This window comes from Anopheles arabiensis, chromosome 2 (assembly GCF_016920715.1).
Source record: "Anopheles arabiensis isolate DONGOLA chromosome 2, AaraD3, whole genome shotgun sequence".
Lineage (NCBI taxonomy): Eukaryota > Metazoa > Arthropoda > Insecta > Diptera > Culicidae > Anopheles > Anopheles arabiensis.
In genome coordinates, this window is record NC_053517.1 from 96,186,813 (window position 1) to 96,209,066 (window position 22,254).

A 22,254-nucleotide genomic window follows, 5' to 3' on the forward strand; every position below is an offset into this window, starting at 1 on the left:
GTTGAAGGATAGGTTCCAGCGTTGCTGTTCTCGCCCGCTGCCCTGTACCGTCTTTGTCTTTGTCCCTTTGCCAAATCGCGGCGAAGTTTTAAGACGTCCTGCTAGAAATTGCATAGAAATTGCATCGATCGGCAACGATCATAGCGACGACACAGTGCCGAACCGAGCGGACAGAGAAGGGTGAAGAGGAAAAGAAAACCAACACGTGTTGTGTGTAAGTAGAAGTGTGCGCTGTTAGTTGCAGTTAAGAGAAAAGGTGCACCCAGCACTACGTATACACTCGGTGGACCCTTTATGCAAACTGGGAAACCGAACCGAACAGGGTGGAACAGCCGGTTGGCCGAGGGGGGGTGCAGGACCCCGAGCATTATGTAATCCGTTTAATTGTGCACGTAGCTCAAATGGTGCAGGAATTTGCATACGCGATCGTTGGTCGGATCGCCATCCGACCGCTTAGGGATGCTAGTGGGGAGCTTGATTTTGATTTTTCGCAAGCTCACGCGAGCTTACCTTTTGACGAAATTTCAACAAGCACATCTTAGGCCCTTTTGCCTGAGGTACGTACATCCCAGCGGGAGGGAATGTGTGCTTCGGTGATGCTTCACTGATGCTCTGATGTTGAGGTAGCTGTTTATATTGCTCGCTGGTGGTGTGATACTTTCGATAAGGGTGTAATTAAGTGACGTGTTGGAAGGTGTCCGCACGGTTGGCATGCGAGCCTGACCCGCGTTAGCGATGTGAAGTTGCGCAAATTGTCAATCAGTTGAAGCGAAATTGATGTCACGAAGAAGGGATGATGTGGATGATTGAAACGTTACTAGTTGATCATAATGCTTGAGTTATGTAGTAGAATGCGAATATCTTTTACGTAAAATTATAATTTAAGGGTTTAAATTATGTTAAACAGGAGAGATACGACTGTATTTGAGACAGAAAAAATGTCCCAAAGCAAGGTGTTAATCGAAAAAAAAAAACGAATTTCTGTCAATAAATAGTTTAAGAGAAGTTGAATAGTTAGAATCTATGATATCGTGTGTTTTAAATACAACAGGGGACAGAATTTAATTGTATTACAAAAGTCGTCTGGTAAAACAATGTCTATTCTCTCTAGTATGTGTCAACTCGTTCGGTTAAAGTCAACATTATAAAATGAATTCCTGAAGACGTCAAGATGACTCGAATTTAAGACTAGAAAACTCTTGTATTATTTAAAAAACTGTATTCTTCAGACTAACTAACATGCACATTAATTCAAAGAACATCCATTTCACACATGCTTTCACTGTTTTATTTGGATGTCGGAGGGAATGATATACTTGATAGAATGAAGAAAAACTATTTAAATTATTATTAAAACAATAATTGAAAACATCTGAGGAAAAGAATATCTTTTGGTTTGGTATTTCATTCATTATTTCATGCTTTACAAAGGTAACGCATCGAAACAAGGTTCCACGGTTATATAATATATATAATAATAAAACTAATAAAACTATTTCAAATCAATAACGAATCTAAAAATATCCAAAGATTACCCTTCGGTGAACCGCAATATTACGGGTCAACCGGCAAATTGCTGCGTTCATTTTTGTTTTCCTCCTTTTGATCCGAGAGATTCCTTTCACCGGTGGGAACGGTGACAAACATGCAAACGCATTTTCATGGATTCCCCCGTAATCGCCACCCTGCGCGGTTCCAGCCGAAGAAGTCCAATGATTGGCCTGCCAGCAGAGGGTAGATTACCATCACGAGGCCTTGGGTACTTAAGCCGTCTGTCAATCGAGCAATGCGCCAATGCCAATGAATTGTGCACAGCGATTTGTGTGTTGGCTAGGGGTTTTAGCTTTTTTTCGTTGCCTTTTTATTTGTCGCATTGTTTTACCCTTCAGTGCTTTCATTGCACGCACCTCTTTACGGAGGAATTGGTGACCACCTCCGCATCGAACATGTTTCTGTCACAAAAAAGCAGCCGCGCTTGCGCGGTGGAGAGTAGCATGGTACAGTGAGATGAAAAATATTATTTGTTATAAGCCTAATCATAAATCAGACAAGCGTGCTAGGGTGGGATAGGATCAGCCGATGACAGGCGACAGGTAGCGCAATCGTGATGACCCCATTCAAGTGTTCGGCTTACCGGCATCGGGTGGGAAAAGAGTCGCACAGAAACCAAGCTGTGAAGCTGTGGACGAATTTGAATCTCTGTTGGTGGCAACAGTGTGTAAGCAAAAATGATAGCTGTTGACGAGTGGTCTGATTCGATCGGAAATTATTGATGCCAATGTTTAAAGCATTAATTTTGAATTCAAAATTGAAGAAACAATTGAAATGAAAAACAAAACTTCTCTATTGCACATTTTAATTGCCATTAAAGAGCGTTCAATTCACTCCAAAACGTAACATTTTTGCTGTTACTAATCGGTGTGCCAAAAAGTACTACCGGTTGCAGAAAAGACGAAACCTCGAAAGACAAAAGCTCGATGACACAATGTGCAAATTCTACAGCAGCCTTAGCGTATCGAATTGGGCGCGTTAGCATAAGAACCGAGACCGGAAAGGTTGCGCGAAACAATTGCTCCACCTACTACGCGGTAACTAGTGAGCTCGAGCTTTGACAGCATCGCTACATGCGTGAGTGTTTACAATAATTTGCAAAAAAAAAGCATGTGCACATGAAAAGTATTTCAAATCCATGCCAAAACCCCTTGCCGCATTGTAGAGCGTGCCAAGCTGAAGGAGGTGTTTCTCGAGGCTATACTCGCATGGCCGTGGCGTGCGGAACGAGGTAGCATAGAGGCGGAATGAATACAGCTTCTTTTTTGCTCGCTATGCTTTGCTTGAGGTTTGCAAACTTAATTATAACCATAACGAATAATCTGACGGTGTATCTAATGAAGCGTTTAATAATCGACTAATGTTTTTTTACGTTGTGATCACTATGAGAAACATTTTTTGCACTAGAACCGTTTTTGCTTTAATATGCCATAATTTTTTTTTTAAATAAATTCTATCTGTTTATAGTCCCATGCAAGAGTGCAGGAAGCAAGCCAATGTATCATTTTTATGATATACTAATATTGGTTCCCATCTGTCTTCCTGCAAACTGCATTAGCTTTGACGGACTGTGATGGATTAACGAAGGAAGAAATACGGCAGTGAATCGTCCGTCAAGGATTTCTACTTTATTTTTACGATCAGTGGCATAGGCACTGTAGCATGCGGCTGTATTACACTGTGTGGTTATGGTTTTAATGGGTCAGTAAAATTTGAAATAGCTTATAAAACAAGAATGCAATAAAATTGGGTGTTATAAATGCAATGATTTATTTAGAGTAAACGTACATTTTAAGCGTTTGAGTGACCTTAAACAAATCAGGTCCTCCTTGTGGTCGGGTTTTCGCTCAACTTTGTTCCTGATTTTAGTTCAAATTGTTATTATGACTGCATTTGTTTGGTTGTATTTTTCTTATTAACGTGTAAAATATGTATTTCTCTCTAAGGTTGAGCATCAATGCTACGGTGGTGGAAGCATACTGAGGCTCACTCAATCACTTTTACCTGCATACACTTGTTGCGATTCTAACGAGGGCAGTTTGTCGACAGCAAAGATGGAGAACACGATAGCAAGACAGTATTAGACCTTATAAATAATTAAAAATCGATAAAGCTCAATTCGTGATTTTCTTAGACCGACCGAACTGGTACAAAACACGTCTTATTACTTTAATATACACCGAAATGATTAGAACTTGGCGTGCTGATTATTGAAAAAAAAAAAACTTGTTCCTACTCAACAGGTACTATTTGCTTTTCACACCTTCTTGCCCTGCAAAAAGCATCGCTGCAGCATGCGGAGTAGCCTAAATGAGGCCATCGCGACCCCTCACCGGTAACCTTCGCCAAACACGGACCATCGGTAGAAATTACTGCGAAGTAGGTTTATGTCCCGCACCTGCGACCTGCACCGATTGACACCGTGACCGTGCTAATGTAAGGCAATATCTCAACACATTAAGATATCAAATGGTAACGCAATGGTGTCGGCCATGGTGTCTACTTATGAATTTTGTGGTGCGTTTTGTCGCTCCGCTCAACAGCCGTGCCGGGACAACAGTTCCCTTTTTTGCGTGACGCTGCGAGACGAGCGGGTAAAAATAAAATGAAAGCAAATAAGTGCATCGAAAAGTTGAACGAGATCGGATTTGGTTGACGAAAATGGCGATAAATGAACGGTCAAAGTGCGTTCGGGATTTGGGCCGATGGATCTTAAAAATTCGAGCAACGCTACCGATCTCGGTGACCCAGTCGCTTACCCGGTCTTGCGTTACGGTTTGGCGGCTTTTTTTGCATATAGTGCTGCGTCCGCTTTATGATCATGCATGTTAAGTACGTTGGTTATTGGACGCCATCGCGGGCCGAATCGCGCAATCACTGCCCGAAAATCGTTGCCAATCGCGTGTGGAAAAAGCGCACAGCGCCAGGGAGTTCGATTGGATGGAGGAACTAAGACAAAAAAGAACAAATTGTAGACATACACACACAATTGGGCATAGATGGAATGAGAATCTAGGAGAATGGATTGATTACGAAATTGGCTTTTATTTTTCTTCTCTCGCTCTCGTCCGCTTCATCTTTCATTTCAATAACGGTGCAAGGTAACACGGTACAAACGGGGCACCCGGTTGACGTCGCGCGAATGGCTGGCGGGGCTGTGGTTTGTCCAGGCCGGCTGGTAGACGAAGCGATCGTGCCAGCAGTACCTGCAATATTATATGGTGTGGCGCAGTAGCGTAGTTTCACATGGATTGGGAAATTTCGCTACAAACGCTGCCAGTTGGCTCCGTTCGCGTGCTTCTGGCAGCCGCCGTTCGGTGGTCGGTCGCTCGATGGGCCAGGTCGCCAGTTCCAGGCCCGCGGGAGGATCGCCTCTGGGGACGAAAATAAATCTCCAACGTACGTATGTATGTATGCATGTATCTGCTCGAGCCGTGTGACGGTTTGATTGTTTCGTGCACCAGACACAGCCCGGGGAACCACAACGCTCCCAATGCAATGCATCCGTTCGCTCTACTCGAAGCAGGGCAAAAGGGCTCGAGGTGCGTTTTGATTGAGCTTCCTCGTTGTAACGCTGCTAATGTGTCGTGTTTCGCGCGTGTATGTGTTGGTGTTGGCTTTTATTTTGATTGTTCACTCCTCCCACAGCCCTTGACCCAAATCGGGCCGATCGAAAGAAAAGAGTAGAAACGCACCACAAAAGGGTTCGTCGCCTGTCGTCGTGCTGTCGCTCTAACGCACAAGTCTTTCGTTCGTTTGTTCTGTCCTAAATCGATTGCAGTGCCACAATGAAGGTGTTGTTGCTGCTTCGGCACACCGTATTTGGTGATGAAACGTTAATCGATGGGTTTGGGTGCATGGTGATGCTTGCCTTCCTGTGCTGTACACTTAACCGTTGATCAATCAAAAAGTAACAAAGCATGGCTGGCCCTATGGAGGCGAAACAAGCAAGGGAGAGAAATGGAAACATAAGCCGACGAGCCCCATTTTACGATACGATCGGCGAGTCTGTTATCGTGCTGGCGGAGCGATTAATTATTTTTTGGAAAATAAAAACCTACCCACAGAGCATTTTACGTGCTACTGGTAATAAGCGTTACCCTTCCCATTGGAACCCAATGTGAGCTGTTTGAACTGATGATTTATCTTCGTTCGGTAGGTGCGGTAGCTGTTGCGGGACCGTTTTATGGTGTGAATTTGATGATTGGTTTATTAAAAATTCATCAAGATGATGAATATTCGGCTATTTAGCTAATGCTTTGCGATGTTTTAAGTGTTAAGTAATTAGTATATTCTAGCGAAAATATTTAAGCATTAAATAAACTTAGTAGAGTGGAGACCAATTGACAAGTTTGCAGAGTTTTTAAGGGGTTGATTGATTTAAAATCTAAGTTTATTTTATAGTAGAAAATTTGTAAGTAGTTCATTATAAAGAAAATGTTTCTATGTCATTAAGGTCAATAAATAAATAGTATTTTTGTACTGGAAAAACAAATTCAAAAAATCTAACAAACCTTATCGTGTTATTTTAATAGTGGTTAGTCTACAAATTGGTGACGATAAAATAATTTCTTATATCAATGTGTTCTGTGGGAAAACAAAGATTGGAAAAAAAAATAATCTAAAAAGAGGAACACATAATTCTTAATTGTAAAAGAATAAAATTTAAAGATAAAAGGCTCTCGAAAACAAGTATGATACATCTGCTCCCCCAGACTTTTTATTTAAGCTTTTAAAATCGAACAAAACAAAGCGAAGCGAAAAGATTACGCTACCCGATTGTGTTCCGCTGCACAAAATTCACCTCAAGGCGCTTTCAAAAACTACGCAGCCCGGCCTGGAGATGCGCCATAAAAACGCGATCAATGGATCGTGACTGAAATTATGGTCCAATCTTGGGCTGCATTTGATGCCCTTCCCCATTTACATGCCCAGCGGTGGTGCGGGCGCTAGAGCACGCGCGCTCTAGCGCCCTTGCCTGCCGTTCAAAAGCGAATGCCATTTCCTCGGGCACCATTCGGGCTCATCAAGATCAAGATCAATCGCACGCCAACCAAATTGATGCCAATGGTAGGCTAGGGAAAGGAAGCAAAGAGGAAGAGTGGAGTTCAATCTCCGCCACATCCTTCTTTGGGAGACGGCCACACTGCCTTGCTGTGTGTGTGTTGTGTGTGTGTTAATCTCAGCCCGCTGTCTAAGATTGATTTGGTCTTCTTTCAAACTCCGCTCGCATCTCCTCCGGCGCAGAATCGTTTCGGGCGTTCTTTTGTGTGCGTTTGTGTTTCGGAAACGCATCGCGTTTCTAATCAATTTTCAGACTGACACTCATTTAGTGGCGGTGTCCTCCAATGTCACTGCGTATGCGATGCGTCCCTGGTATCGCTTCCCGTTCCTCAGTAATTACCGGCTGCGATCCGGCACGGACCCGAGCAGATACGGTCGTGTATCGGCGTTTGCATCGTTGGCCACCGTTTATGAGAATCGGTGCCCTTCCCTCTAGCGCGCCCCAAAACTGATCGATCGGAAGAAACAAGCGCAACATAAACAGTCGGCCGACACCAGGTTCGTTACTGCACGATTGCACGCAGCTGCAGACCGAAACCGACGGAACCGCGGTCAGCGCGAATGAAGTTCTCACACATATGGCCTTTGGCCGTGATGTGAAGCTGCGATCACGGTGTAGGTTGTTTCTTTATTTTCTCGCTTCCACCATGCTACAGGGGGGGGGGGGAGAGGGACATTCAACGTGGCCGGAGGGGCACCAACCGAGGCTTGAGCAATCATGCTGCGCCGGCATGTTTGGCGGCAGGGTTTCGTGGTTTTTGGGCACAATTATGATCGTTCTGGTGGCGATGGTTCACGCGTTGGTAATTGAAACCTTGTAAAGTGTTTCTGTGTGTGGCTGTGTGTACGGGGTAAATGTATCGAAACGATGCTGCCCCTGGCCAGAATGGGGTGGAAAGAGGGCAAGGAAGGAGGGTTCATATGTTTTCCGCCGATTTTTTGCTCTCCCTCGGTCGCTACCGACGCCGGGTAAGGTAAGTGGGTAAATCTAACGCGTGCAAAAAGTTAACGAACCGCATGAAATCGTCAAAAGCGATTTCCGTTTTTGCTGGTTCATTTAGCGGCGATCAATTATGCCTTCGTTAGGTGATGAAGAGATCACGGTTCGGTTGCGGCGCCGATGAAAAGGGAAGATTAATTTAAAGGTTACCGATACGTCAATACCAAATGCCCGGGACGATAAATCACACATTTTGTTTTACAGGGAGTAAAATGATGATGCATGATGCATATTGATTTGTTGAATAAGCGGCAATTAAAAAGGACAGACTACCTAGTTTTAGTGGTTTCGTGATTATTTTTTACCCCGTTTGACATAGCAATTGATATGGTTTATGATTTGTTTGTTATGAAAGGATGAAATATTTAATATTGATAGTTGTAAAATAGACTTCAAAATATCATTCTTACACAGAGTTAAAACGGAAAATTTAATTATCATTACCAACACAAATGTTTTCTTGACACTTTGATTGAAGGATACTAATGGTTTACATCTAAGTTGCTTCAAGGGGATAAAACAAATCAAAACAATTATTGACGCTGTTCTTGTTGTGCTACATGATACGTATGCTTCTACTTGGGAATATTCAATTGAAGCTCCACCCAAATAATCTTGCATGATTTGGTATGCTCTAGACAAATTCCGGCATCTACTGCGAACCTCAAGAACCTAAAATGCGACCAGCGATGATTTTCAATTAGTATCTTATTATAAAAGCGATATTTTATCGGTATTTAGCTAAAGATAATGTCAAAATAGTCCTCAGCCTCTTTATTTGCGAATCTATGAGGCCAGCGAACTGAACAGATTCGAGATTCCTGCTTCAGATATACCGTTGATTTACATTGTTTTTGATTTTTTTAAGTTGAAGTTTTCTGGGGTACTTGAAGTTGAATACGTCAATCTTTAAAATATTATTCAAAAATGATAAATAGAATTTCCGTCAAGTTATATCTCCATTGTAAAACTAAAGTTATTTCATGTGAACAGTTTTTAAATGCTCTCTCTTCTGCAGTTAGCGATCAACATCATAAACCAGCGGCATACAGAAATAAAATAAATAAAACTACTGGTCTATGTATAATACATGTCGATAAGGACTGAATCAGAATGTGCAAATTTTCAACAAAACAAGGAAAAGGTGGCCATTTGGGCGGCAAAGAGTTGCATGTGGATTTATATGGGGTGCCCACAGTCCCAAACAAATCCAAAGTCTAGTTCAGCACTGATGAAAAGTTTGTACAGTTGAATGTAAATGGTTCAGTTGCAAATGCTTTTGCGAAATGATTAAGAGGATTTTAAATCTGTTCAATTCTGCAGTACTAGATTTTATTGAACAGTATTTAATGTCATAGTCTAACAATGAGTCCAAACGGTTGTGTTTATTGACATTTTCGGTTAAAATGATTCATAACAAATGATTGTTTTGTTTACCAAATTTTGTTTTATTAATTACATCGTATTCACATGAGTTTCTCACTAAGTTTACACTGTTTTATTCGTATTACAAATTAAAAAACTAAAAGATAATTGATGGTCCAACAAGATCTAATAGCTTTTTTACCAAAGACCTAATAGAATACCAACTATAATATTTAAAACTACTCAAAAATGTGAAGCATGATTGATACACTCATCACGCAACAAAACAGATTCATAAAATGAACGAACTACTTCTCCCGAATTGCATAAATTAAATATTGCAGTGATACATGTTACAAAAACCTAGCAAATTACACATTCCACAACTAGTACTATAAATTTATTTCCATAAGCTTCACTATGCACTCCAATTAACGCAATCTTTGCTTCATTAACAAACTTTAAATGGTACCAAACAATCTCAACGAAACAAGAATATGCACTTCACAAAACTCGACTCAAAACACTTAAAAAAACACACCATTAACAGAACTCCACCACCGATCGATCGATCCTTCCGTGCAGCCAAACGGTTCAGAATGAAGTATGCGCTCGCGGTGGTACGTAAACATTCATGCTTCACGCTCAAACCCCGAAAGGCCCTGGGTGAGCAAAACCGAGCGCACCAGGTGGGCCAGGAAAACGGGTGAGATGCGATAGAGCAGAAATCTTCCACCTCGTGCACGATCTTGTGCGCGATCATCAGCGTTCCACAAGCCAAGTAGTGGTGGGGCAACGAACGACCGAAGCAACTGTTCTACCCGCTGCAATGCTCGACACCACGCTCCCTCCCAAAGCAGGATCGCTCGATCCAAAGTGTCCTACACTCATTACTCTCACTTTTAATCGCGTACCGCGCGCTGTGTCTCTACGTCTTTGGGTCAAACGTTTGAATGGGGGAGCTGCTCGTGCTCTTTCGCTCACTCTCTCTCTCTCTCTCACACGCACACAGCGGATTTCATCCCTTACCCTACCGCTTAACACTCCCTTCCACTGCACGCCCCACTTTCGCTTTCGATCTCACTCTCGCTTTCTTGCGTAGAACGGTGCGCCGCTGCGCAGCTCGGCCGAGCTCCTTCGGGGCGGCTTTTGGAACTTTTCAATGAAAACTTGTAGCGGGTAGAGTTCCTTTTTCGCGCACCCGAGGCTCCCTTCCCCTCGCGTACAGCCCGGACAAACACAGCTCCTCGGGCCGCGTCCGCGAGCTCGTGGGAGTGTGTTTGGAATTAGTGTTTGCCCAATGGAACCTCTCCCTCTCTTGCTCGATCGCTCCCTCCTGCATGGTAGATCCCCTTCCCGTATGCAATTTCTAGCAGCAGCGGTAGGTTATGTTTTCCACAGCAGTGGGGTAGGAGAGCAGCAGCCTCCCGCTGACTGTCTGACATGCGACACGTTTCGGTTCGAAAGAAGCAAAAAAAAAAAAACAACACCCGAGCGAGGTTCGTCGTCTGTGCCTCCACGCGCCGTGTCCTTACTGGCAGCGGCACGAACCATTCTAGGCGCTGCATGGGCTGAATTTCGGTATAAAAGACGTTTTGGCCATAGCAGTCAGCATCAGTTCAGTTTTGGTTCTCACTGAAGTGTCACAACAAGTACAAGCGGTACAGACACATCGTTCCCATTCATCTTCAGCACAGTACAGTTGCAGTATACAACAAACTCATCTCACCATGAAGGTACGGGAATCGTGCACAGCATTAAGAGAAGTGTGGAATAAAGTGAACAATTTGCATTAAGAATAACTCAAAAAAGCCAAAAGTGATTCGGTGTTCCTAAAATGACTAGTCTAGTCCATAGTATTGTGATTCTTGATCGATGAGAACATGCAGTAGTAGTGTTTGGAATGTTTTTGACTAAGAACAGCTCGTGCAAAAAACAAAAAGTGTTCCGTGCAGTTGTTGAGATGCTAAAACGCTTCCTCCTTTGTCTTTCCATTGTAGTGCTTCGTTGCCATTGCTCTGCTCGCCGTCGCCGTCAGTGCGTCGCCGGTTGAATACGGCCACTATGCTCCCCACGCCCTGGTCCACGCCCCGGTGGCCGTCCATGCTCCGGTGCTGAAGCACGTCGTTGCCGAGCCTGTTGTAAGTATTCGATCGCACCTCCAAGTTGCTTCCCCAAAAAGCAAACGCCCCCGGGATGGTACAGTTTACTGATGTGTCCCTTGTGTGTGTGTGTGCTTCCGTAGGCATACCCGAAGTACTCGTTCAACTACGGCATCAAGGACCCGCATACCGGTGACATCAAGTCGCAGGCCGAGGAGCGCGACGGAGATGTCGTCAAGGGCCAGTACTCGCTGGTTGAGCCCGACGGTTCGGTCCGCACCGTCGACTACACCGCCGACGACCACAACGGATTCAACGCCGTCGTCCACAAGTCTGCCCCGGCCGTCCAGAAGGTCATCGCCGCCCCGGTTGCCCACTACGCTCCGGCCCCCGTCCTGAGCCACTACGTGCACTAAAGTGATACCACGCCAACACCTCCTCAACGCCAATTTATCCACTTCTGCTAGTAATCGTAGTCATATACACATAAACACTATCTCTCTCTGTCTCACGCTCTACCATACACATACTGTTTCCGCGTAGAACGAAGACCAAACGAAGCAATGTTTTGCGAACGGAAGGATGTAGCGTAGCGACTCACCCAGCTGTCCTAGCGCAACTAAAGGACGAAAAGCCCAAGCCCAATCCAAGCAAAGACGTACAATCGAGCATTTCGTTCGATGCTTGCGAACACCTGTGTGGAACCATCAGTGGATTTAAATGAGCGCTTTCGGATTTGCTTTTGTTTGCGCAATGCGCAACAGGCGGCTGCGACGCCACTGGTTGTCGCCGTGGTGACTTTGCGCCACTGGCGCCTAGATCGCTGCAATCGGTTTCGCACGCCGCTGTAGTGAAGCTTTTTTTGCAAGCTTGCTGCCAGTGCCGGAGCCGAAGCGAATGGGTCAGCCCATCATCCCCTCTTCATCAATATTCCTTCCCTTCGGGAGCTTCTTTACAGCTCGTTTCTGGTCTTGCCGGTTGCAGCACCACTCATGGTTGTAGCCGACATTTCTAATGATCTTCTAGCCTCATCCTCCCTCACCTGGGTACGGGGATCTTACAATGTAGCCAGCCCCTTCCCAAGGATGTGTTGATATTGTATGTACACCAACGTACACACACACACACTCTATCTCTCTGTGATCTGTTACCGCTACTGTTACTTACTTTACTTACTTTACTACTACCATCGTTACTACTTGCTATTTGCTGCACAATGCACTGGCAGGGCACCGATCCTGCTGGTAGTCAGGCGCTTTCCTCCAAGCAGCGTTGGCAGCGAAATGCACGAAAATCGTGCTACCTCCTTCCGCTCCGATCCGAGCCCCTCGTCAATGAGGACGGGGGTACCGATGGACGGAGAAAGGGTGTGCAGAGCCAAAAAAATGCAAAACACAACAACGAAACGAAGCAATCATTGACATCCATGTGAAACCAGTTGCAAGTATCAACACTGTAAATAATGAATAAAAACCATCAATGTTTTTTATATAAAAAAAATCCTTATGTGACATTCATTCATCATCCGAACTGAAAGGTATGAAAGAACTAAAGCCTAATAAATTATATGAAATGAAATAAAGTTGCTTAATTAAGTAGCTATATATGACATAACATGTTCCATGTTCCAAAAGATTAGTAGAATCAGTTACTTGTTTGTAGAAGGTTTCTGGAGCATGATAGTTCCGAGATTCGTTCTACGACTGCTACAAATACAGATATAGTGTTTTCACCAAAAATAATAGTAGTAGGACTGGCATGGGTAGCATTTCCATAAACCGTATTGGTTTGGAGTTAGCTTCCGAAACGGTATGGATACTGGATTACTTCAAAGCTTGGTATAAGTTGAGGACCATTTCGAGGCGGAGGCGGATTAACAGGAGTGGAGGCCCTAAGCGGTCTCAAGAATGTAAGCCTTTCTGGAGTGTCGAGCGAGAAGTTGTTTGAGGAATTCTAAACTAGAGAAGATTTGAGAAGCATTTTTTTTTTTGCAAGCGGAGGCTGAGTCCCTTTTTTCGGAGACTCCTCGAATCTTCTGGATCTCACGTGGCCGCTTAGTTTGCGTAGTGCTTAGTCCGACCCTGTTTCAACGACCGGTACCGATTCTTGATCAGTACAATGACAAGTACGGGTTCAGTATCAGTTCCAATATCGCAATAGATTACGGAATCAGATCTAGAATTCATAAAGTGTTACAGAAGCGGTATTGGCAGAAAACTAGTGCCAGGACTAGTGTGGATTCTGCATAAATTTCAGGAATGGTTTCAAATGATTATCACTTTCAGGGTCGATGTAGATTTTGAACCAATTTCAAGCATCTTCTTGGGTTTGAGATCAGTCCTATGAACAATTTGGTATGGTTCGGAATAAATTTTGAGAATCAGTAGAAGAACTGGTTCAGCTGTAGGTCCTGTATGGAGTCAGGATCAATTTTAGTGTCGTTATTAGTTCTGGATTTCTTACAAATCGAGTATGGTTTCACCATTATTGCCAAGATCAGCATGAGATCGGAAACAGTTTGAGAACCAATAAAAAAATAAGATTAAGAGCAGATTTAGATTCAGGATCTGTAATTGATGGATGGGAGGATTAGAATTTCGCATGGATGTACTGCCTGTTCATCCCCAGATACGCAGAACTGACTTCTCACTAGTGAGTTAAACTGACCTCGATCGACTTCCGTTGTAGTGTCAAATAATAATCGATATTTGGATACAAATAATCCTTAAGTTATAGACATTTAACAAGGAAGGAAACAGAGGAGATAAATACTTCGAAGATGAAACATGATTTTTTACTGGTTTGAGAATAAAAGACACAACTTTAAGAACCACGTTATCATTAATCATACCATTTTTTGCAACCTTGAAAACGTTATTGGAGAAAGTTAAACCCTACCTTTGCGGTTGTTCCCTCCGTTAAACCAAAAATAGCGAAAGTGCCACCAAACAAGGTGAGATATTGCCCTATTTCGGTTCATTTGTTCCTTCAACATGGGTTCCGCAAGCAAAGCTCAGAAGCCACTACCGCACCTTTTGTACCGACAGCCGAGAATTAGCTATGAATCATTTGCCTAGATGAAAGTTATCTCGCCCAGGGCGCAGATACCGTAAGATCATAACATTTGTGCCAGATTTTTACTGTGGCTAAAAATTTAAGTAGCGAATCCAGGAAGCGGGAGAGTTTAATTGCACTGAAAACAATAATGCCAGCATTGTATGGGTTTCGGTACATCCCAACAGGACCATAAATAAATGCTGTGCTCATTTTTACACCCGATGACTCACCGGTTCGGAGCTTCATAAAGTAAAGTAAGCTCTACTCCACGAGGTGAAACGTTGTCACAAATTTCCTCCTATTAATTTCGCACTAAATCTTTTAACCGCTTAGCGGACTCATCACTTAGCATTGTTCTACCCCGTGGTGCCCAGACGGGCGAAGAAAAGGCACACGCATCGTTTACATTTGTCATACTGTCGCTTAAAGCGGTACCGGCTGTGAAGACGGCACCGGACTGGCCGGCATCTTTTCAGCTTCCGAAAATGGGGGTGAACACTGCACTGCAGTTGCAGCGCTGGCCGTGTGTACGGGGCACACGTGATGACCGAACGCCAACCACCCACTTGGTATTGGTTTCGTTACTGCGGTGATAAATGAAGCCAGAGATGCCCGTGAAGTATGGATAAAATGATTCCAGCCTAGCGCCACTCTCGTGGGAACGAAGTGTTTCATTCTTACTTATTACAAATATTTCCTTAAAATGACATAACCCGTGCAAGATGGTTGGTTTGAATGGGTTTATCATGTTGCAGAATTTTTCGGGTAAAAGTAATAAAACCATTTTACGATTAACTTGATCCCCTTGGTCACATAACTATAAAACTCTCTGTCAACCGGTTGGTAAGCAAAGATTAAACACCTTTAGCCTTCTGGCACGTCGTTATCGAGCCGCATTTAACGGAATGTTCTCACAACTGTCCGTCAAGCCAGCCATTATTTGGCGCACTTTTTTGTGGCACTCTTGACAGAAAGTTTTGCAATTTGTTAGGTGCGATTTGTTGTTTCATCTGACCACCGGAATGGTGGATCTGTAAAGAATGCTTTCCTTTGATCACACCTCTCTGAAGTAAAAAAGGGGGAACTTAAAGTGAGAAGAAAGCACACAACAAGGGTTGTACGCGCGGGAAAAAAGCTCGCTTTCGCTCGTTTGAATGGACGCTTGCCGCTAAATCGACGCACAATAGCAGACTGGGCACGGTGACATGTGTGTTTGTGTGGCTGGCCGGAGTTGTTTGAAGCGGTTGACGAGCTGCCCAAATTTTTTATAAATACACACACCAACCGTTTGCCACAGATCAGTGTAGCCGAGGGCGATCATCCGACAGGAACTAGCTGCTTCCGCTAGCACGGAAGCGGGTTGTGAGGTTGTAGCCGTAGTGTTGTTTTGCACATGTGACTGAATTGGGTGGTGGAAACAAATTGTTTATATTTTGAAGTGTTGTGGTGCAGACTGTGTTGCTGCGTGTAAAGTGGACATAGTTTAAGAGGCACAATAACGTCCCACCCGGTGTATCTGATAGCTGGAGGGAAAAGAACAAATTCGATAGCATGATGCGGTGGAAATGTCAGGTGAGTCGTGATGATGTTTTGATAATTGGTGTGTAGTTTTTGTTGGTATACAATTGTTCAAAATAACCAGATAAAGATGGAACCTTCATGTACAGTAATTGTGAGTGATAGGCAAACAATTTGTGATGTTCTAACTTTAGCTTTGACTTGACAAAAAAAAAAACTCTTCTGAACTCATGGTTTGAGTCAAAAACCGGTTAAAAATGAAAATAACCCTGAAAATGTTTTCTGCATACATGTGTTATGCAAAACGGCTACCTGTTACATGAATTTGTACGAGTCAATGGTAGCTAGAACTAGAATAAGCCCTAAATTTTCATCGTAAATCATGAAAATGATAAATATTGAGTTATGCATAATCCTTTCGGCTGCCAACTCATAAAGTTGATGATCATTGGTAGCAGAATGTGATACATGGGCATTAGATAGATAGCGCTTTGACCATTCAAATAGAATAAATTAGAGATAACAATAATCTAACGTGGTGAACATTGAATCCTATTGCTTGGTTTGGCTTTGCGATAAGCGAACATTAAACAGATTCCAATAGAAAGCGATTAATTGAGAAAAAAATCACATTTCCTAGGCTTTTGTAGGATTGTTTGAAATCTGGAATGATGTGAGCTGCTCTAAGTCGAATATAATAGCGGATTAGAACATCTTAATGAGCGTGGCAAATTGCAAAATGATCGGCTTTCCTCGAAACCGGCGAAAGATGATGATGTTCCGCTCGTACTTCCCTTCTCTCTCTCTCTAGAAGATTGGTTCTAGACGAAGCGAGAAGCTGGACAAACATTAGCTCCCATAGACGGCACTTCAAGTGGATGGAACCATTTTTGGACACTGGCCTATATTTAGCTTCCTAGAACAGGTTTGCTTTACTACAGAGCCAACAGCGATCAGCGCTGGGTCGTAATGAACCACCAAACGGACGGTACAGTGGGACAGAGTGTCACAAACGCCCAGCTTGATCACGCTCACTTCCTTCCACTTTGGCAGTTCGTTGACCTTACCACCACGGATCTGTCAGTTGGCCGACGAAACGATTACGGTACGAAATTTAATTAAGAAGTTGAACAATCAACGTCTTGCGAAGGTGGTGGAGCATACAGTAAACTGTTGGGACGCACACGGGACATTCATTGCCGGGTGCAGTTGCAGATCCCTGCTGTGAAAGTGTTCCCGGGAATGGGTGTGTTATTCTAACAGTTGCATGTGAACGTCCTGGGATTCGGATGTTTTTTGTGTCTGTTGTTGATGTTGTTTTGTCTTCATTCCTGTCCAACGATCCCTAAAAGCAGATGCCGCTCAAGTCGCGGGAGTGCCTTGGCGGGTGTGAGAAAAGAGACATACTGAACGACACTGCCCTGTCGGGTCACTGAGTGTGTGTGTTTGCATACTGTGGGTGGATTGAGTAGAACGGGAATTGGATTCGGTGGTACCGGCAGCATCCTACACGCGACCGCGATCACTTGAGAGGCAGATGAGATGTTTGCAAATTGACTTCCAAGTGGTTTTTGATGCCTTTTCTTGCTTGCTTTTTTGTTGTTGCTGTGCCGTTGTGTGTTACTTCCTCCACTGGGCCGACGAGTGCACTCTGCATCAGATCATCAGATCAGAGTGGCAGATCAAGCGATACTTTAATTGGAATATGATGCCGGTGTCATCAATTGCGGGAAATTTACGATCTCGTAAAGCGCCTGGGACAGTTGCTCAATTAATCAGCCGCGGGGAAGAAAACGCTTCGTGAAAGGACCAACTCTCTATCGAGATAAAGAAAATGCGCTCAAATTTAGTTCAATCTCGTTTTAATGTACAAGTATCATGAATGAAATAAAAAAAAAACTTTTAAGAAAACGGCGGGATTAATGTGATATTTAAAATACAACATTTTATAATGAATGAATCTGCGTGTAGAAAATGGACTTGTTCATGATTTGTTGATATTGTCATCAATCGCGTATCGATATGCGGTTATAGAATGTATTAAGCTAATAATTTTAACAGCATGACATCATTTAAACGACAGCAATATCAATAACACTTAATTTGTATTTTGTTCTTTCATGATCATTCATAATCCAAACGGAAAATACAGTGCATGTGGTGTGATTTGTTTAATGGCAAGAATGAAATATGGAGCAGGTTCGCACGGAGAATTAATGTTTAAGTGCTAATCAATATAGTTTTTCAGTTCAACAAGTACGGCAAGAATTATTGGTTGGGCAAGAACTAATTATTAATAAATAAATTTCAAATGTTAAACAGCAAAAAATATAACGATTCATTATTAAATTGTTATGCTTTACAAAAAAAAAATACATTTGGAATGTTAAAGCAATAATAACCCTGTAAAAACCTACATTGTAATCTAGAAACTTATCATTTAATTTTTGTCTTTATTGCCTACCTTCCAGGCGCTGTTTCTGGTCTCGCTATGCGCCTGCGCTTATGCAATCGACGATGCTCCGCTCAAAGAACGGCAACGGACGGCGAAGCTTATACGCAACTACCCTGACTACGGACCCATCACACAGCGCGTTCAGACGTTAGACAGTCCCATGTACAACTTTATCGATCCTTATGGTAAGTTTAGAGTTTATATCACACATTTAAAATGAGAAAAGTTACCCAAATGAGAAAAGTTACGCCACAGGTCCCGGCACGTATGCATTCGGGTACGAGATCGAGGATCCACAGACCGGTAACGTACAGTTCCGCGACGAAGAGAAGCTGAAAAACGGCACCGTGCGTGGTTCGTACGGCTACATGCAACCGGACGGCTCGGTAATAATCACTAGCTTCGTGGCGGATGCAGGTGGCTACCGGGCGAAGACGGAGATCAGGCGAGCGAACGGGCAAACGGTTGCCTCCTTCCCAGCGCCAGCACCTTCGTCGGCCCCCGGCTCCCAGGATCGCTACTTTCCCGCGTACGATCAGCAGGCGAGCACGATCAATCCGGCCATTGCAGCGGCACTGCAGCAACAGCAGCACATCAACCTGAACCCGACGTACAATCCGATCCTCGATCCGGCCGTTATCGATCCTCAGTATGCGGCCGCCATTGTGGGACACATACGCGATCAGCAGTACAGCCCCGGCCAAGGTTTAGTACAGTACCCGTACGGTATTCCTACTGCACCGTTTCCCAACCATCCGCAGCACCATCCACAGCACCATCCACAGCACTTGCAGCAGGCCGCACCACCCCTGTACGATGCACCACCGAACGTGTTCTCGAACTTTATCGGCCAGCTGCCGGCCAACTTCAATCCGTACAATCTGTACCAAAACTTGCAGTCCTCCTTTCCGCAGGTACTACCCCAGCAGAACCCACTGGATCAGCTAGCCAATAGCATTCAGGGTGGCTTCCAGCAGCAGCCACAGCAGGGACTGGGCAATGGTTTCGGGAACTTCTTTGCCGGTGCCCAGAATTCCTTCCAACAGTTTGTCCCACAAGGTGGGTTCGGCAGCTGGATTGGACAGAACCGAGTACCGCTTGCCACAGGTCCAGGTCAGCAACAGTTTCCGGTGGGAGGATATGGATACCACCAGCAGCAGCAGCAGCAACAAATCGCTCACCAGCAGATCCTTTCCTCGAACCGTCCAACGAACGTGCTGGGCGATATGCCAGTGAGCGGGCCCGGTACGATGGGATCGATGCTGATGAACGGTCAGTACGTGCCGACTACGAGACGCCGCAAGCTGACCGGTACGACGAAGAAACGCAACAAGCTCAAGACGCGCGACGGTATGGATTGGTTTGACGATTTCCTGGAGAACCGCAAGCGGCAGGTAATGTACAGTGCGGGCACGGCAACGACACCGGAAACGGTCACCGAGATGACGTTGAGCGAAGGTCCCGAAAGCCGTTGATACCGGTCGGGATGCGAAAGGTTTGCTTTTAGTTAAGTATTTATTGACTAACTATTTATTGCAGTAAGAAACCAAATCAAAAACCACTTCATACTGTACAAGATTGTGAGCGAAGGAGAATGTTTTTAGTATTTATTTGCACTCTAATCGATAACTTACCTCAGGACAGCATAAGAAATGAAAGGACAATTACAAACCGTCAACCATTTTTTGTACTTTTGTCAACATGAATAAACATTTATTTTACTAGATTGGTTGTTTTTTTTCCTTTTCTTTTTTTGGGGTACGATTTCTACCATTCTGGAACGTTTAACATACCTGTGTGGGTGTGTGTCCTCTATGTGTTCGCATTTTTGCTTCTACTGGGAGTTGAGCTTTTAAAATTGACCGTTTTTTTTTTCTCTAATTTGCATGTCATAGGTTTGTGTATATATCAGTGCAGCTGTTGCTTGTATGGGAGGGAGAGTTATTTAACTTTTTTATTTAACAATTCATTCGTTCGCTTACTTCAATGCTGATTTCCTTCGTTTTTGGCTTCAATGCTGTAGAATAGTACTAAATTTTTGGGATGCATTAATTTTGCTTACTAAAAAACCATATACACCGAACCGCTGCTAACTGAATTCCGTGCTTCACTGTAACCCATGAAGGTGAGCACACATTTTTGTATTTTTTTGTTTGTTTAAACATTTTCTTTTTAAAGAACTTTTTACTACTAATGTACCAACAACATTTGCACTACACGAGTCCAGGGATGGGTGGATTTGCCTAACGGTCTTGCAGAAGTAGTTTGCAGATTACAATTGCAATAAAGGTAAAGTTTTAGTTTATTTATCTTTGTGTTGTAACTTTGTCTCTCTCTCTCTCTCGCTTTCGCTTTCAAAAATCAGTCAAATTTTTTTCTTCTAATACCGCTGCAATGCGTCACACGTGCGAACATTTCCTTCCTCTTTCTTCACACTGCACTGCTGGACCATCGTCTCCTCTACTGTTGTCCCGTTTTCTTTGCACACGCTTGTTCAATGCTTCCTTTTGTTTTTGTTATAATCTAAAAACCACTACGCCACTGCGACAATGCGACAAATTGTTCTAGGATAAGGGTTTGGTTGCTTACTTTAAGTTTAAAATTTGTCATACTGTTTGTAGCTCAGCCTAACGGTTTGTTTTTGTTATTTGTTTGTTGCTTGTATGATACGCCCCTCCTCACCGGAAAGGCCTTTTCTTTCGCTTAAATTGTCCTAAAACTTTCCAATGAACCAGACTAACTGGGGAGAAACCGACTAAATTCACACCTAAAACTCTGCTTGATTTGCTTTTTTTTTATGTCCCAGCGCCACGCGACGACGCCGAACACAGTTGATTGTAATAGATTGGTGGCACGTGGATAAACGGCTACGGTGCATTGATTTGTCTGCTATCTGTATACAACGGAACAGCTCGCAATGTGTGTGTGTGTGTTATTTTTGCGGAGCACCAATGATTTACTTGTTTGATGATGCTTCAGCTTGTTGATTTTATTCGCAACACTCTTACACTCCTCGACACACTCTGGTTGCTTGCACTCTAAACATTCACTGCCACCTAGAACACTGTCTTTTTCCTTGTTTTGTGGTTTAGCATTGTTGTTTTTTTTGCCAATTCGTTTTTAAAATCTTCTCAAGAATTATTATATATTCGCCATAGAGTGGCGAGATTAAAGTACATCGTTTAGGGTTGATAAATTTCCTTCCATGTCCGTTCTCTTTCGTTTTCTTTTGGTTTCGATTGCTAGGGAAATCCTATCGACAAACGTTTCGCGTAAATTTCACTACTATACATGCTCGCTTCCCCTCCGCTTCCTCCGATTTGCTCCATGACCGTGCTCGGCTACAGCTTTCGACCAGGGGATAAGGTACAATAAATAGTGCTTGAAGTTTTAGAAAGCAAAAAAAATAAAATAAAAATACATAAAACAGCTTACTTAAAACTACTCATAAAACCGTAACCGCGCTCCTAGGTGGGTGTACTGTGCTGTTCTGACAGATAGTAGTAAAGGGGACGCAGCGACACGGGTCGGCTCGGGTTAAATATTTCTACACCTACAGCGAACGGTCTAGCGTCTCGTAACATATTGTTGTCGACAGACGTACACTACAGTTTAAATTATGATTTGTTTTGTATTATGTACAACCATTTCTACACCGCACTGCTTCTATGTTTCGATTTGCTTATAGTGCAATATGCATGCTACTTTCCTACACGGTTTTGGTAAATAAATAACTTAACGAAGTGACGGATTGTTGGTTCATAAATAAAAAATAATAAAAATAAAACAAAAAATGCTCGGTAATGTGTGTGCTCTGCTGGTGGTTGCGTTTCTAAATTTACAGTTAAATATGTACCATTGATAAGTATTTCTTTACATCTTTTCTGTTCTAACACACGCCTCTCGACAAATGTACTTCCCGTTTTTTGTTCAGTTATCTTACTGTTTCTTCTCTCTTTTTTCTCTCTCTCTCTCTCTTTCTCTTGCATTAACGTTTATTATACTTCGGTGCTGGTATCTTGCGCTTGCGGATACGACACAGTCACATTCATTTTACTGTGTGACATTTATTCGACAGATCGTTCGATCGATCCGATTCGATCCTTTTGGTGGGTTTATCTGTAGAAGAAAAAAAATAACGA

General features: G+C 43.4%; 3 protein-coding genes across 3 annotated transcripts in view; 2 read left to right on the forward strand and 1 right to left on the reverse strand.

Annotated features, from left to right (window-relative positions):
* The first annotated feature begins 10,580 nt into the window (after nucleotides 1-10,580).
* LOC120896055 (cuticle protein 8-like) lies at nucleotides 10,581-12,582 on the forward strand. Its single transcript, XM_040299871.1, has 3 exons — nucleotides 10,581-10,716; nucleotides 10,981-11,121; nucleotides 11,226-12,582. The coding sequence occupies exons 1-3, from the start codon at nucleotides 10,711-10,713 to the stop codon at nucleotides 11,496-11,498; spliced, it is 420 nt and encodes a 139-aa protein (XP_040155805.1). The 5' UTR covers nucleotides 10,581-10,710; the 3' UTR covers nucleotides 11,499-12,582.
* Nucleotides 12,583-15,453: 2,871 nt separating this feature from the next.
* Nucleotides 15,454-19,838, forward strand: LOC120893627. The gene is made up of 3 exons (XM_040295630.1): nucleotides 15,454-15,711; nucleotides 18,129-18,297; nucleotides 18,368-19,838. Exons 1-3 carry the CDS (start codon nucleotides 15,691-15,693, stop codon nucleotides 19,585-19,587), a joined length of 1,410 nt encoding a protein of 469 aa, XP_040151564.1. The 5' UTR covers nucleotides 15,454-15,690; the 3' UTR covers nucleotides 19,588-19,838.
* A 368-nt stretch (nucleotides 19,839-20,206) lies between these two features.
* Nucleotides 20,207-22,254, reverse strand: part of LOC120893626 — a 70,845-nt gene continuing 68,797 nt past the window's right edge. The window contains exon 9 of the mRNA XM_040295629.1: nucleotides 20,207-22,231. Coding sequence (XP_040151563.1) covers nucleotides 22,228-22,231 — 4 coding nt within the window. The 3' untranslated portion in view covers nucleotides 20,207-22,227. The remainder of the gene's footprint in view (nucleotides 22,232-22,254) is intronic.

Excerpts from the sequence above, each read along its gene's own strand:
- LOC120896055 (XM_040299871.1), top strand. Across the intron at positions 11,122-11,225 it reads ACGTCGTTGCCGAGCCTGTT|GCATACCCGAAGTACTCGTT; the intron begins GTAAGTATTCGA and ends GTGCTTCCGTAG.
- LOC120893627 (XM_040295630.1), top strand. The coding sequence starts at position 15,691 with ATGATGCGGTGGAAATGTCAG. Across the intron at positions 15,712-18,128 it reads TGATGCGGTGGAAATGTCAG|GCGCTGTTTCTGGTCTCGCT; the intron begins GTGAGTCGTGAT and ends CCTACCTTCCAG. Across the intron at positions 18,298-18,367 it reads CAACTTTATCGATCCTTATG|GTCCCGGCACGTATGCATTC; the intron begins GTAAGTTTAGAG and ends GTTACGCCACAG.